The 17,317-nt window shown below is 35.7% G+C and overlaps 2 protein-coding genes across 2 annotated transcripts in view; one reads left to right on the forward strand and one right to left on the reverse strand.

The window, feature by feature from the left end:
• Window positions 1-4,083, forward strand: part of CERKL (CERK like autophagy regulator) — a 132,914-nt gene extending 128,831 nt beyond the window's left edge. The window contains 1 exon segment of the mRNA XM_017867489.1: window positions 3,429-4,083. Within this exon segment, the coding sequence (XP_017722978.1) occupies window positions 3,429-3,460 (32 nt within the window). The 3' untranslated portion in view covers window positions 3,461-4,083.
• A 1,501-nt stretch (window positions 4,084-5,584) lies between these two features.
• LOC108526617 (integrin alpha-4) overlaps window positions 5,585-17,317 on the reverse strand; it is a 53,445-nt gene continuing 41,712 nt past the window's right edge. The window contains exons 13-20 of the mRNA XM_017867431.1: window positions 14,880-15,030; window positions 13,725-13,820; window positions 12,995-13,074; window positions 11,958-12,047; window positions 9,895-9,985; window positions 7,656-7,763; window positions 6,659-6,784; window positions 5,585-5,650 (exon numbers count right to left, since the gene is read on the reverse strand). Of these exons, the coding sequence (XP_017722920.1) occupies window positions 5,585-5,650; window positions 6,659-6,784; window positions 7,656-7,763; window positions 9,895-9,985; window positions 11,958-12,047; window positions 12,995-13,074; window positions 13,725-13,820; window positions 14,880-15,030 (808 nt within the window). The remainder of the gene's footprint in view (window positions 5,651-6,658; window positions 6,785-7,655; window positions 7,764-9,894; window positions 9,986-11,957; window positions 12,048-12,994; window positions 13,075-13,724; window positions 13,821-14,879; window positions 15,031-17,317) is intronic.

A 17,317-nucleotide genomic window follows, 5' to 3' on the forward strand; every position in this document is an offset into this window, starting at 1 on the left:
TTTGCAAATAAAAAGGTATTTAAAGAAATTAAAATCCAGAAAGTTATTTCATTTAAAATATAACCTCATATAATATGAACAAACTATAAAAATATTTTAGCTGTCACTTAACATTTTATGAAAATTTTATATTCACTGTATACAAACTGAACCAGTATCTTTCAGCTAAATTTATGAATTTTGTTTCTTCATTTCCATGCAAAGGAACACTTACATTTGTAAAGAGTAACAAAGAATTACATCCAAGCAAATATTTGTGTGATAGTCAATATTTTACACAGTACATGATACGTATGAAGTATAGGCCCCCTAGTCTTTGCACAGCTTTGATTTTAAAGTTATTAGTGAGGTATGGTTTCCATATTTTTAAAATCAGTGTATATCAGCTAAAGTGCAACACTCACGCAATCTTTTGTTTCAGAATATAAATTCGAATATTTTATAACAAAAGATTTGAAGATGGTTCTTAACTGTTTACTCCTGGGTATGCTTGATAAAGGTGTGTAAATATATACCTAAACACATGTATATATACAGAAAGATGGGGAAATCCATAGCTGTATAAAAATAATTATCCAGAAGTCATTTCATTAAGCTCAAACCAGTGTACATGTTCAATCTGAAGTTTGCCCATTAGGCCTATAATCATAGTCTGCTAAAAAAACAAAACCCATAGGAAATGTATTATAAATAAAGGGCTTTAAAGTGATAATGGTCCACTTCCACTCATTAGAAAATTTGGGAATAGCTCTTTAAAAAATTATATTTTTAAAGAACATATTTTGAACAAGTCTCAAAGATGTATTTGAAATGAACCTCTGCCTACCCAGGGGGGTTCATTTTACCGAGGCAAGCACATATGGTAAGTAGAATAAGAAGTCTAAGAAGTAAGAAGTAAGAAGTCTAAGACTTCTCCAGTATGATTTAACTCAGTTATACTTTCATTTCAAGATATCTTCAAGGATTTACTTTTCTTGAATAAACTGAATGCTTTAGTGTTTCTCTACCCATTTAAAAGCTGAGAGATTATCTTCGGCTGTATTATTACCTTTGCAGTTCTTCTTTCTCAAAGAGTAATCACTGCTGAGATTTGCAGTTCTTCTTTCTCAAAGAGTAATCACTGCTGAGATTTTCCCCTTGCATGAAGACATAATATGTCACAAGATCATGAGTAAAAGAAGTCCGAACAAAATTCATTTTTTCTTGTAAACAGTGTCTTAAATTTCTTTACTACAACCTGAGTCTGTTTTCCATTCTCTCAATTTGAAAGAAGTCCTTAATCATCATTGCTTTTACTGTTGATGTAACTCCAGCTGTCTCTTCTGTTTTCTTCTTGTAGGATAGATTTGTATTGTCTTTTAAAGAAGCCGGCCTGAAAATAGCATTACATAATCACTAGTGTATAGTTATAAACACTCTTATCTACTATACTCATTTCTAATACCTAAGCAGTTACCAATATTTCTTAAACTGCATCCTTTGTAACATAAATCATAAAGGTTTAACAGAGGTAATCAGTAAAAATTAGTGGGGACATACTGGGTTAAAGAAACATTTTTGTTTTTAATGCAGAAATTCTCAGTGATACATACCACATTCTCTTCAAAATTGACATTCAGTATAATTCGCAATTTTTTCCAAATGATTTTTTAAAAGGAACATCTTTCAAAACAATTTAAGAAGGCATATTTTTCTAGAAAGACTTTGGTGTGAGATCAGTACTGAGCAACATAAAAAGTTAACATTAAAATAGTGAAATAGGCTGGGCGCGGTGGCTCAAGCCTGTAATCCCAGCACTTTGGGAGGCTGAGACGGGCGGATCACGAGGTCAGGAGATCGAGACCATCCTGGCTAACACGGTGAAACCCTGTCTCTACTTAAAATACAAAAAAATAGCCGGGTGGCGAGGCGGGCGCCTGTAGTCCCAGGTACTCGGGAGGCTGAGGCAGGAGAATGGTGTGAACCCGGGAGGCGGAGCTTGCAGTGAGCTGAGATCTGGCCACTGCACTCCAGCCTGGGTGGCAGAGCAAGACTCCGTCTCAAAAAAATAAATAAATAAATAAAATAAAATAGTGAAATATTTAAATAACTTGGAAGTCAAATAGGCTTTGAGAAAATGTCATTTTGAGTACTTTAATGTTGGTAATTGTTAAATGCTTACCTTCCACATAACATATGAGATCAACAGAAGTACAATAAGTCCAAGTAGCAAGCTACTTGAAATAATCACTATGGTGAAATAACGTTTGGGTCTTTGATGATGTAGTCCTTCCAGTAGAACCTACGTGAATTAAGAAAAGTAAAACCCAAAAGCAAAAAAAAAAAAAAAAAAAAGAAACAGTTTAAAAAGTTGCTTATATTTCCTTTAAAGCCCTGCCATAATCCCCAATAGTATTTAGAACTACCCACCCTGTTTTCTTGCTGGTTCTAATATAATTGCAGGAAACACTGGTAACTGTTTAGCAGAAACAGTGAGTATCATGGGCTCTATCCATGACTTTTCCTCCAATCTATCCAATTCTCACTGCTGCCTAATTCACCTCTCTAAAAGAACTGCTGTGTTGTTCCCTCCTGCCAGTTGTAGAAAATGCCAACTCTCAACCAAGTATTGAGGACCCTCCATGAGCTGGTCACACTCTACTTTCCCAACTCAGTTACTCAAAAGGAAGTAATTATAGACACCCTTGAAATGTGTTTTCCTATAATTTTAATGTAGCAGTTAAGAAGGTAATCTTACATGTGCAACATTCTCATCCTTGTTTAGTTCAATAACTCTTGAATTTGGCTCTGGAAAACCTGTTGCTCGTATTTCAAATTTGAGTGCTGAAGTCTCATCCTGTTTAATAAAAGCAAGATCACCATAGCCTGGTTTATTTCATGAAGACATATTAACAAATAATTTGTCAGGATCTTTACCTTCTATCTAGAAGTTTTCACAATTTACCTTCCCCAGTTTACCTCACCACTTAAAATTAACTGCAGTGCTTCCTTTGGTTCCCAAAGTGTGGTCTTGGTATTAATGTATATAGTATCATCTTATTGAAATCCTTTGATTAAACATAGCTACCTTGCAAATAACTTGATTTAAATATTAGACTACAGCAAGAGGTAAGTTACCATTTACCAATGTTCTCCACCCTGCCACTGCATATTGAATCTATCTTATTTGGGCTTTTTTTTTCTAAATTGTAGAATTCAAATATAAAATCAGTGGATGAACTCAGAACTTTATTATCTAAAGCAGGGATTTTATAATGCAGAATCCATGAAGCCTGGGGACCTGTAGATGGGCTTTACGAGTTCTAAGAATCTTTAGGAGATGTTTTCATGTGGGCATTTGCTGAGGCAGATGAGAATATATTTAGTCAGATTCTTAAAGAGGGATATGACCTTTAAAACTACTGTGTAAATGTTATTTAACATTTTAGAGCTGAAAATGACAAGCTTCATACCGATCTAGAGCAGTGGTTCTCAGCAGGGAGGTGATGAAATCCTAAGGGACAATCAGGAATGTCTGAAGAAAGTGTCAAGTGTCAGAACGTGGGAGGTGTAACTACCAGCAGTGAGTGTGTAGAGGCTGAGGATGCTACTAAATATCCTACAGTGCACAGGACAGCCCCCAAAAACATCTGGTTCAAAATGCCAATTATGGCTGCTGATGGGAAACCTAGACCTAGAGGAAAAGAGAAGGCAAACTGCAAAAGGTTAAATGACTTGCTGATGGTCCAATGACTTTGCTTTTTGCACAACTGAAACTAAAATGGATATTTCTTCTTTGCCTGTCTACTGTATCTTAAGCACTGTTTGACAATTTCAAAAATTCCACTTGAACAAAACAGCTGCCATTTCCTTTGGCTTCCTATGTTCCATGAACTAAGTGCTTATAAAAATCATCTCATTTATCCATATTGAACAGATGAGAAAGCTGAAAAACAGAACTCCACATAAAACTAGTTTCATCTCAAACTACTCCTCATAAATATACATGTTCCTTTGTAGGAAGAAGTCCAAAATATATTTAAGTATGTTTTTGTTGATGTTTTTATTTGATTTTATGAAAGCCTTAGTTTTTTTTCTTAGCTATATTTTAAAATAAAAGGCCTTCAATAAAATTCATCATCCCTTCATGCTAAAAACTCTGAATAAACTAGGTGTTGATGGAACATCTGAGTAAGAACTACTTACGACAAACCCATAGCCAATATCATACTGAATAGGCAAAAACTGGAAGCATTCCCTTCAAAAACCAGCACAAGACAAGGATGCCTTCACACCATTCCTCTTCAACATAGTATTGGAAGTTCTGGCCAGGGCAATAAGGCAAGAGAAAGCACAAAGGGTATTCAAATAGGAAGTCAAATTGTTTGCAGGTGACATGATTGTATATCTAGAAAACTCCATGGTCTCAGCTCCAAAACTCCTTAAGCTGATAAGCAACTTCAGCAAAGTCTCAGGATACGAAAATCAATGTGCAAAAATCACAAGCATTCCTATATGCCAACAATAGACAAGTAGACAGCCAAATCATGAGTGAATTCCCATTTGCTACAAAGAGAATAAAATACCTAGGAATCCAACTTTCAAGGGATGTGAAGGACCTCTTCAAGGAGCACTACAAACCACTGCTGAAGGAAATAAGAGGACACAAACCAATGGAAAAAATATTCTATGCTCATGGATAGGAAGAATCAATATCCTGAAAATGGCCATACTGCCCAAAGTAATTTATAGATTCAAGGCTACTCCCATCAAGCTACCACTGACTTTCTTCACAGAATTAGAAAAAACTACTTTAAATTTCATATGGAACCATAAAAGAACCCATATAGCCAAGACGATCCTAAGCAAAAAGAAAGCTGGAGGCATCATGCTACCTGACTTCAAACTATACTACAAGGCTAACCAAAACAGATATACAGACCAATGGAACAGAACAGAGACCCCAGAAATAACACCACACATCTACCTAGGAATACAATTGGTCTTGAACTCGTAGCCTCCAGTGATCCTCCTGCCTTGGCCTCCCAAAGTGCTGGAATTACAGGCTTGAGCCACTATGCCTGGCCTATTTTAGCCTTTATTACCTGTTAATTTCTAAAGCCATTTCACTTAGTTGAAGTGACAGAAATATAGTTTTAGAGTTTTACTCCAAAATTTTATTTGTTGAATGCCTTCATACTATCCTGCCTATATGACTGAATGTATAGATTGTATGTAAACTTAGCCACCAAGTTGTCAATATGTTTTAGACTTACCATTTCTAAAATGGATGGTCGGCCTTCCAACTGGATATGAACACTGGCTTCTTTTCCACTTTCCATTTTCCCGAAATTACATAGGAAATTTAAACAATGTGGATCAGCTTTTATGCAGTACTTGAAAGGAATATAAAAGTGATACATTAAAATTTTCACCACTGGAAAATATTTTAAAATATTTTATATGGAATTTAATATATACTCTAATGGCATTTTGAAAATCATCTTTCCATAAATATGAAATTTAACATCTGCTTTCCTTAGTGGCATTTAAATTATCTTTAAACAAGACAGGAATGCTTATTTTCTAAATTATAATAAAGTATTTANCTTTCCATTTTCCCGAAATTACATAGGAAATTTAAACAATGTGGATCAGCTTTTATGCAGTACTTGAAAGGAATATAAAAGTGATACATTAAAATTTTCACCACTGGAAAATATTTTAAAAATATTTTATATGGAATTTAATATATACTCTAATGGCATTTTGAAAATCATCTTTCCATAAATATGAAATTTAACATCTGCTTTCCTTAGTGGCATTTAAATTATCTTTAAACAAGACAGGAATGCTTATTTTCTAAATTATAATAAAGTATTTAAAGTAGAGCATATGTTCTTATTTGTATTAACAATCTTCTGGGATAGAATTTTTAAAAAAATGTTCTAATCAGAGTCTTGCTAAGTTACATATTCTATGTTTGTTGTAAAACGTGGATCATTTCAAGATGATGACTGCTTCTCCAGTTTCTTTTCATACATTCACTAAGCTGAAAAGAATGAAAATTAACCCATGCCACAAAGGCTGCCCAGGTGAAGACAACATCTTGGTGTCCTGAAGGCTCTGGAACAATGTCTTGTTGGCAAATAGTGGGCATTTGTTAGATAAAAAAATGAAACTATAACTTTTTTTTTTCTTTTTGAGATGGAGTCTTGCTCTGTCGCCCAGGCTGGAGTGCAGTGGCATGATCTTGGCTCATTGCAACCTCCCCCTCCTGGATTCAAGCAATTCTCCTGCCTCAGCCTCCCGTGTAGCTGGGATTACAGGCACCTGCCACCACACCTGACTGATTTTTGTATTTTTAGTAGAGACAGGGTTTCACGCTGTTGGCCAGGCTGGTCTCAAACTCCTGACCTTGTGATCTGCTCACCTTGGCCTCCCAAAGTGGTGGGATTTACAGGCATGAGCCACCATGCCCAGCTAACATATTTATATATGGGATAGACCCTGGGTCTTTCTCAACTCTCCAACTGTGCTTGTTCCTTCCATGCAAGAATACTACCTAAACTTGGCTTCTCTCTTATTGAAGTGACAGCTCAAACCCATTGACTTGATTTTAAGTGTTTCACTTCTCTGTTGGAAAGCAGGAACTACAACCTGAAAAACTGAAACTTACCAATAGCCTCTTATCAGTCTTGGACAAGAACTGGAACATGCCTTTCAAGGTGTGCATTGCACTCTTTTGCTGCTCTAATGCACATACTCTTTGATAATTTTCAAAGTGGCATTCTCCAGTAGTAGTCTATGAAGATAGAAAGCAAGAGAAATCTTATCTTTCATCATTGGAAAAAACAGCAAAAAGCAACATTGTTTTAAAAGTTCCAGTAGCTTATCTTTGCTAAAATATATCAAGTACCTTTGAAATTGTAGAATTTTTTTTTTTGACAGATTTGGGAGTGATTAAATGTCTGTGGCAGAAACACAAAAACCCAGCTGAATTATAGAAGGTTGGATATAGGTTCTAAGCTGATAACATGTCCTTAAACCTTGCAGAAATGTAAAAATTGATATTGAAACATTAGCATGATATTAAATATTTCTTTTCCTTTATAGGGGAAACAATATAACCCCATATTCTTCTCTCTGAATCCGGAATTTAAGTAGGATTTTAAAAAATCAGACCTCAAACATATTTAGATTTGTTGACTTCTGTCTTCAACCTGGCAAGCTCAAAACAATTCTGATGGAACCATCAATGAAAGAATATTGGTTCTTAATAAGTGGTTTGAATAGTGCTTCCTTCAAAAAAGGCTATAATCCTCATATTTGCACAGTAGTTTCAAGTGTTATGAAGAATTCTACCAATCAAGTTACTTCTGTAGGTCCACATCACACAAAAATGTATCTTAAAATAATTATTCAATGGAGATGGTAGAATATGGTTCTGTTATTTAAATCAAATGTAAAAGTTGCACTGTAACTCTATAGTTCTAATGAAATATATAACATTCAAATCATAACTCAATAAATGCATGGTGAATTCATAGCTTAGAGTGTGACTGAAGATAACAGTTATCCATTTTCACATTATTACTTGAATAAAGGATTGGTTTGCATTTATTTTAGTATTTAAGACACACAATAAAGGTTAGGTGGAAGAAATACATTTTTACCTGGACATCCAAAATGTTGAACAGCTTATCAGTTTGGGGGCTGAAAGAATTTGGTACCATTATTTCCACACTAACATTAGGAGCCATGCTATTGCCAGTGTTGATAACCTGTTAAGAAGGAAAAATTTTTAACAAATGTTTTCTATAAATGTAAGTACAGCTATCAATGAGCTTTGAGGTGATCCCATATACTCCATGCAACATTTATAGTGGTGGGGGTTTATAGTTGGCAGCTGCACAACAAAGGGAGACAGGATATCCGTAGTCAGAATTTTTAAAGTTTGCTGATTTTGAATGAGTCATTATTTCTAACCTTCTAGTTTTGGTATTGTTGAAAACAAAAAGTATAGGCTGATGGTTTATTGGAGAAACAGTCTTAGGAGACAAACAATATATATTTGTATGTTACATTACGTTTTTTAAAAATATTTGGTTCTCATGAGGTGGGCCAACATTCTGGTATTCACCAGCTAAGGGAAATGCTAACAGATGTTCTTAGTGTTCCCAAGACAAAAGTTAAAAAATGACAAGAGTTATGACCAAAAGTCAGGTATTGTAATTCTAAATCTGTAATTCTAAATCCTATGATGTTATCGCAAAAGCACTCTGTGCTGAGAGGATCAGCAGGAGAAAGTGAATAAAAATGTATTTTTATTCAGGATCTATATGCTGATGCATTCAGAAAAAAAGTATGTTGTTGGGTTTTGAGAAAGCACAACAGGTTTTTAACAATACTTGTCAAAAAATGCATAAGAGGATGATAAATTTGGGGACTGAAGATTCCTGAAAAGGGAAATGGGGCCAAAATATAGCCTACCGAACTGGCAGCTTAACTGTAAAACCAATACGGTAAGTCAGAAAGAGATGCATCCCAATACCTCGATTAAAAAATGACTTGCAGACCTGCAGTCATTTTATGAACATGTGACAAAGATGAAGAAAGTGTCTCCAGATTGGGAACAGGTGGTAATTGCTAATCCATAAAAGCACAGGGCAGTTGCAGAAGGAAATGTCAGCAAGAGATACCTAGCAGTGCCCAGTACTACAGACAAGGTCTTCTCGATGCCATTAAATATCAATCTAAATCACAAACATCTCTGTTTGCCTAACAACAATTAAACCTCTAAGAATATCTACATAGTTGGCTAGACACAGAAATCGTATATACTGCAAGTTTCTCTAGTCCCAGCCACTACATTATAAATTTAGTAGAAACTACTTAACTATTAATTGTAAATTAATAAATCTTCTAGAGTACAGTTAGGTTTCTGTTTTAGTTTATCAAAGCACAAACTCCCATTGGGTTTTAAAGAGCATTTCATAGGACTTCAAAGTGGAGGAGGACTAAAATTTTCAACATTGGTATCAACTAGTGTAACAAAAATTGGAATATACATAGAGTCAACAGGATTTCAAGGTCATTCTTTTTCCACAGATCTGGGGCAGGGCCCAGGAATTTGCATTTTGGATAGGTACCCCAAGTGATTCTAATACACATTTTGAAAAGCATTGTCTTACAAAATATTATACCTAATCCAAGATTTACTCACATATATAGATTATAAGAATGCTTGGACAGTGCTTTTGGTTCAAAGAATTCTTTTTTGGAAATTACTCATCACCAATATCTTTGATACAACAAAAATATCAGTTTGACAGCAAAATGTTTTAAGTTAGGTTTACATCAGTCTCCAAATACTTCTGAATTATGATAGCACTCTTTACTTTAAAAGGTTACTTAATAATTGATAAAGCACTTGTCACAGGTCGTAAACTTATGGCTTGAAAGGCCGACCAATGTGATCTTAAATGGAGATGGGAGGTAGGAGCCTCCTTTACTTTGTAGTGTTGAGGTTTTTATAAGCTTGAACCAAGAAGAAATTTCACTGATTTGCACCCAAAGATGCCTTCCCTTAGCCTGTCCTGTTTTCTGTGTGCGTCTCTAGCAAATTCAGCTCATCCCATAACTTTGCCTGTTTCAAGGCATTCTCTCTGTTCCTGCATGCTGTTTCTCACCTGTCCTGTAAGGAGATATGGGCTTGAATACCAGGGACAAGACAAGTGGAAGGAAAGCAGTAGGGATCTGAGAGGCAGGAGTACCACTGCTGCAGCCCCATTCCAGCCAGCCGTGGTCTAGAGAGGCTGAGGGACATCACAGGTGTACAATGTCGCTTGGAGCAATGCGTCAGTGATATCCTTTTAGGTTGTTACAAATATCAACACAATTAACTTTTCTTACATGGAAAGTTAAGTTCATTTTCTCCACCATGCACATTTCAGGCTCATTTTCATCATTTGATCCATACACAAATGAAGTTGGGTTTACAAACCTGTTAGAAACAAATTCAAATTTAATTAACTATTTTATTCGATAACATATTAAAGAGTCTTTCTATAGACTGGATTATAGCATATTTACAAGTCACCATGGAATACTTTTGGTTTTGTGGTCAGATATACATTTTATTTAAAAAGAAATTAAATTGGGGCCGGGCACAGTCGCTCGTAATCCCAGCACTTTGGGATGCCAAGGTGGGCGCATCACCTGAGGTCAGGAGTTTGAGGGCAGCCTGGCCAACATGGCGAAACCCCATCTCTACTAAAAATACAAAAAAACTTAGCTGAGCGTGGTGGTGCGTGCCTGTAGTCCCAGCTACTCAGGAGGCTGAGGCAGGAGAATCGCTTGAACCCGAGAAGCGGAGGTTGCAGTGAGCTGAGGTCACACAACTGCCCTTCAGCATGGGCAATAGAGCGAGACTCTATCTCAAAAAAAAAAAAAGAAAACAGAAGGCCATGTTCTCTGACCTGAGTGACAATATCTGTTCTCAACGATATTCTTTTCTTGCTTTCCACAACACTACACCTTGCTCATTCTACTGACCATTCCTTCTCTTTCAGCCCTTAAGTGGTTTATGTAAATTTGGCAAATGTGGGATAACTTCTTAGCTTTTTCCTAAGGTTCTCATACCTCAATTTCTGTTACCCATTTTTGAGTTATTTCTTCCCATCTCATGATCCCTGCTGGCTACTTATAATGAACCCTAAATCTGGGGAACAAGTCTAACATTATTAAGTATGATAAATTTTTTGTTACAATACAAGGCTGTCACTCTCTTTTAAAGGCCTGTGATTCAACATTTTTATCTGCAATAAACTTTAAGAAATATGTTTCTAGGGAGACCTCTACTCCATAAGGTGCTCACATTTGGCAGCTAATATTAGGTAATCCCAAATTAGAAACCCATGAAACAGGAAAGGAATCAGCATAGATTTAGGCAGTTTAACAGGTGAACATTCCTTATTCAAAATAATGAGATGTGAATAACAGAAAAATAGGAAGCCACTCATCATGAGCCAGGAGTGGCAAGATAAACACTGAAAACCAGGAAACATGCAATGAACTTTTTATTTGCTTACTCGTGATTCTCTAGGTCTTACTCTGCTGTGAAGGGCCTTTTTTCACCTGTTCGCTTTATCTCAAACTTAATACTCAATTCCATCAGACACTGACATTTTACATTTACGTGACTGTGTATCACCTTTCTAAGTGGATAAAGTGACTGGGGGACAGTTTAGATTTAGAGCAACAGGAAAGGCTCATCTGTCTATTTGTTCTGTAACTCGTATCTTCTGTATAAAAATGTAGTTCTAAGGACTAACAGCATGAATAAGTTCCAGTGGAATTACTGAAGGTTTCCGTAAGCCCCCTTTAATTCTTTCTCCACACATCTCCTTCTTGGATGAGAGGGGGGTCCACGCAATCATTAAAATCACGAGGAAGCAATGAATTCTGGTACTTGGGCTGTAGTTGAGGAATCTGGTGATCCCATAGCTATAAAAAGTGGACAAGGGACACCTTGCAACCAGATCTCTCACATCGCATTCCATTTGCCACGTGTATAGATATGGGTCTGCAGAATAGTGATTTGGCTAAGTTCACACTTCTCTGAACTTCTCATTTGACATGGGCATTGAGTATGATTATGCAAACTGCACACTGCCTAATTCCTGATTAGGATTACACAGTGCACAACTGAAAGGCTCAGTGTGGCCTTCTCTCCCAGTAAGAAATCTCCTCCCACTGGGTACTAGTTTGATGTAGTATCAGTGATGATTATAGAGTGAATTATTATAATGGACAGCTAAGTAAGGGACTATAAAAATGAGGTAATTATTGAAAGATAGAAATAGTACCCTTTTTATTTTAAAAAAATTCTAGAGTACAGTTTTTTCATTAATGTAAGAAGCAAGGGAACTGTAAATCAGCTCTGAATTTGAAAGGAGGACTTTGTGTCTACTTACCCATGAACAGTCAGCTTAACCTCATATTTTAAAGGTATTGCTACAGTCACTCTGCTGTGCTTTAGACTGTCCATTTCCCCTTCATTTTCACTACACAAATAGAAGACACCCTGTTAGAATTCATCAAGCAGAAAAATCTTCAGAGAGAACTAATTACATACCCTGTATACCTAATATACTCAGAGGTTTGTTTAGATGCTTTTTGAGGAGTGGGGATAAAAGCAGATATGGCAGTAAAAATTTTTTAGGACAAGGATGGCAGAAAATTTCTCTCATTAAACTGTTATCATTTGCTTCTAATGCTAGAGGAATTGTGGTTTTTTTTTTTTTAACAAATAGTTACATTTATTGGATTAAAAGTTGTTTTTTTAAACATTTATGTTCTAGATAGTACAAAAACCAGAATAAATAGGTAGTTTAGAAACAAATTTATTACTCTCTTTAGATTGAAGAAGTATTTTGCAAGACTTAATTCAATGATCAAAGAAAGCACATCAATCATAAAAGTTTTTAAATCATATAGCAAGTGTCATACTGCCTTAACCTATCTTTATAATCAATTTTACTTATAGAGATTTTTAGGATGAGAGGGTGACCAAGTTGTTGTGTTAGGTAAAATGAAGTCCATCTTGATGTTTACTCTGAATTTTTAAAAATATGTTGAAACTTCACTCATGAAATAGTCATTAACGATTTCCTATTTACTCTAGGAGACATATCTATGTCAGTCATTGCCCTCACTTTTAAATCTTGTAGAGTTATTACTGTTTATTCTGTTTTTGATTTCAGATACACAGAGTGATTCGTGACACATCATGTCCACTCTAATCTAATCTAATAAATACTTAACATAGCTCAAGAGCTAAAACATTACCAGTCACTCCCATTTAACTATGTTGTTTGGTTTTTTTTAAAGCAGACCATGTAAGGGAAGTTTTCTCTCACAATTAATGGAACATAGTTTTATGGTTTTCCTAATTCCCCCCTCAAAATATGGGGGTGCATTTCTAGTTCATTTTTTTAACAATAACTTATACCAGGTAGCATGCACTGTGATATTGAGGTCCTCTTCTGCTCTGCTGAGTGAGCTCACATCCAGGAGAAAGCTAATATCTATCTGTAAAACACAGAGCAGGAAAGCCCATTAAAAAAAATCTTAAGTACATTTTTTATAATCTGAATTTTTTTCTTAAAAGTTTATGTTCTATGGAATGTAGAATTGAACCTATTCTAAAGGCATCAGCTACTCCTCCCTTGGCAGTAAGATTCAGGGAAGGTGTTGGGGTTGTGACAATTTTAAAGTACACACATTTACACAAGTAACATTCAGAGACAAAGGCTTCTCTGAATGTGAACGCAGGCAAGTCCAGACTGACAAAATTAGAAATGCTTTCACAACTTGAGTGAAGACTCTTGCCACAAACACCTTTTTGTATAGCAGAGGTAACATGCCTGGCAGACAGGACCACCTGGGGTGGGGGTGGCGGGGTGGGGATTGTTGGGGAAGGGTGTGAAGGGGGAGCAAAATTCTGATTGACACATGCACATGTCCATTTCGATGTAAACATGCCACCCCCTTTAAAACAGCAAACATTGCCAAGAATATAAACACAAAGCTCAAAGATTTCAAGAACCAGTTTTATTTCATCATTCAGCTACCTACCCTAAGCTAAAATATTCATAACATTTTATATGCAACATAAAGATAGGGAAGAATAGAAAAATATTCATGATAGTGAACAAAAGCCATAAATGCAAAACACTTACCCTTGAGAGATGATCTACATATATATAGCCAATACTGCAGTCAAGTTGTACCATGCCAGAGTTATCTGTGACTTCACAGGTTATTTGCTTCTCTTCCTAATGGGAAAAATGAAACAACTGTTTTGGACAGGAAGGAAATAAAAAGTTTGTAACATATGTTTAAGGATGGTTATGGAAAAGAATATCCCAGAAGTATTTGCTTTCCTAGGAAAACTATTTTCTATTTATGTTTATGTTTGAGATAAATAGAAATATAAATGATATAAATATGTGTACATGTGTATATGTGTATATATGTATATATATGTGTATACATGTGTGTATATATACACACACACATATATGTATAGATGTATACCCTAATATTCAAACAGATTCTCCACAAAAAAAATTTCTGGACTTGTAGCTTTCATTCATCTTGGTATATTCCCTATTTAATCCAGGGTCTGAATTCCTTGAAAAATCATGAGGCAAGGAATCCATAAGGTTCATATTTTAATGGCCCTCTTCTGTCTGGTATGTGAGAATGTGTTTAAGGTATTTAATCAAAATAGTTATAATCTCAATAGGTGTAATGAGGTTATAATTGCAATAAATATAAAATGCTTTAAAAATAGTCTGAATATCTGAGTTTCCACTGTTACTTTTGCTAGTATTGCAAACACTAGAGAAAGAAGGTAATAGATATTTGTGAGAGGTCAAAGGTCACTCTTGGTGTGAAGGTGTGGTCCCTGGACAAAAGACCAGTGAATTTGATAAAGGACAGAGAAAATTCCATTAATTGTCTGAGCGTCACCTTCAAATAAAGAACAGTAACTCTGGAGTCCAGGATGGAGGATCAATGTTACTTGTGCAAGGACCACAATCAAGGGGCATACTATTTCAACATCAGACGTGTGCTGGCTACGGCAGTGAGAATGTAAAGGCACCCAAACAGCTTCCTCCTACTCCCAGCACTGGAAAACAGGAGGCTGATGCCTTTGGACTTTAGACCCAAGAACTTGCCATTCTGAGCAGGGGCACGGAAGAAGTCTGCAAATAACTAAGAGCCCAAGACTTATACCCCAAATCAGTGAAGTGAATTCTACCATTTACTTTTAAAAACTTAAGTAAAATACTAAGAAGTATCACGCTATTGTGGTTTACAGTACTTACCAACTCTAAAATCTTAATGAAGTAAAGACCCATAGGTAGTTTGACATGTAGAGTCGTTTCATATGCATCATCTCCAGCATTAAACAAGGACACATTCAACATTAATGTCTTCATACTCCCAACAGCAAGGTAGGTTTTATTTTCATGGGGCCTAAAAATTAAGTAATATTATTTGGTTCTTGTTTAGGAAATAAAAATCCCTCTCTCTGTATATAGGCATACAAGGATATATGTATGTAATTTATGCTGAACATAAAATACTAATTTTCTTGGAGAAACAATCATGGGATTGACCCTATGCAAGCAGATGTAAACCCATATTAAAAAGAACTCTTTCTCATGTGTTTGGTAAATTAAGTCACCTATTACCCAAGGAAAGTTTAAGGAGCTATAATTAAAATCACATCTTTTCTCATTTCTTTTCTGCGTAACCTCTCGCTTCTATAATTTTAACATTTTCCTGACTTTTTCATAACGTTTTCTAAAGGCAAAGCAGTTTTTCTTTTCTTTCTTGCAAGCCTAAAATAGACATCGAACTAACTGCTGCCTGAATCAAGGGAGGAAAATGGAAGGAACTGGTAGAAAGGAGAAGACTAAAAGGAATGCTTGGTAGAAGTGAGCAAGGCAATGAGGAAGAACTACTATGTCCACCCACAAGTGCGTGGCACTAAAATCTGTGGGACTAGAATTAAAGTGTGAAGCAGCTGGTCACCTCCACCAGTAACTAGGCCAAATTTAAAAACAGAACTGGAGAAATGCTTCATCCTCCTGTGTACTGCAAAGTATAGATTGCTGCAAATCCACACATATGCATGAGTTCAAGTCCTGGCACTGCCAGCAGTTCTTTCCAGTGGGGAAGTAATTTAGCATTTTTAAGCCTCAGTCATCCTATTACATACCACCTACCATTCAGTGAAGATCTGGGTCATGTATACTGTATGAAGCCCTTAGAATATTTTAAATATGAAGTATTTGAGACATAAGGAACTTATTAAAAGGGCACAGCTAGAATGTTCTAAAGTCCTGAAACAATTGCGAATTTCTACACAGTTCATTCTTTTTCCCAGTGAGAGGGTTAGAACAGCTAGATGCTAAGGAAAACTTTCTGTTACAGCATGTCATTTTATAAACTTTCCCCAAAGACAGAAGTTCTTAGATATCTAGTAATTTAAAATTGGAAAATTAGTTCAAAGTCAAGAAGCATGTTACCCAAAGCAAAATATCAGGTGAGGATAGATAAAAAAAGATAAATATCCACCTAGCAGTGCAGAATTTAGAAAGTTTCTTCAATAATGTTTAAATTGTGTCCTTTGAATCAACATTTGTAAAGAAGATTCGTGTTTGAATAAACTTTTCATGGAAATAGGAAAGATACAGTAGGAATTTAGTAGTTTTTGTGAATTGATTAAAGACAAAGTATGTAAGCACAGAGTTTAAGAACATGTTTCAAAATTTCTGCTTTTAAGTATTACTTGAAGATTCATGAATGAATATAATTGAAAGTTTCTATACAATAAGTCAGGCACTAAGTTCATTGTTCCCAAATACCAACACATTTCACTCCTTCCTAGAGCTAATATAATAAAGGAGAGATGTGTAAATAAATGTAAAAAATAATATACAGATGAGCAAGAGTTATGATAGAGCTCTGAGAAACCACTTTTTGCCTGAGATAGTAAAGACATGATTTTTTTTCTTTCTCTACTACTATGGCTAAATTGGCTGCTCAAGAAAGATTTTTTAAGTCTGAAAATGTCATGATTGAACCTAAATTCACTTGGATTGAGTTTCTAATTGATTTATCTGTCTCAAGTCCTTCTCCTCTCCTTTAATCCAATCCTCACACTACCAGAGGGTCATTTTCAAGAAAGCAAACTAGATAATGTAAGTGTCTGCTGAGAAACTTACATTGCCTTGGAGATAAGAGTTCTGACTCCTTAGCGTGACACAGAGGCCCTCCAGAGTTGGCCCCTGCTTCATCACTTTCACTGCACAATTCATTCTTATGTTTCACAATTTTCTACAAACAGGTGTCTAATACATCAAGATGTTTTGTGTCTTCCTTCAAACTAGCACTCTGACGTCAACATCTCCTCTTCATGCATCTGACTTGTACTTATTCTTCAAGATTTAGCTTAGATGTCAATAATTCTTAGTTGTTCTTCCAGCCAAAACTCACTGTTAACCACCTTCACCTTGCACTGCTCTCCCCTAACAGCATAAGGTGGCAGCTTCTCACCTCTCCCAAAGTATACTGGGCACCTCTATAATAATGCAGTATTTTCACAATGTCAAGTCTCTGTCTGGTTCCTCTCACCACTAGACTAATTTATCTTGGGGAGAAGATGCTGGATCATGATTAACATGCTTTCTCAGAGCCTAAGAACACAGTATTACAAAAATATAAGCAGGTATGTACATGTCTGCATTAAACATAA

This window comes from Rhinopithecus bieti, unplaced genomic scaffold, assembly GCF_001698545.2.
Source record: "Rhinopithecus bieti isolate Rb0 unplaced genomic scaffold, ASM169854v2 scaffold_3041, whole genome shotgun sequence".
NCBI lineage: Eukaryota > Metazoa > Chordata > Mammalia > Primates > Cercopithecidae > Rhinopithecus > Rhinopithecus bieti.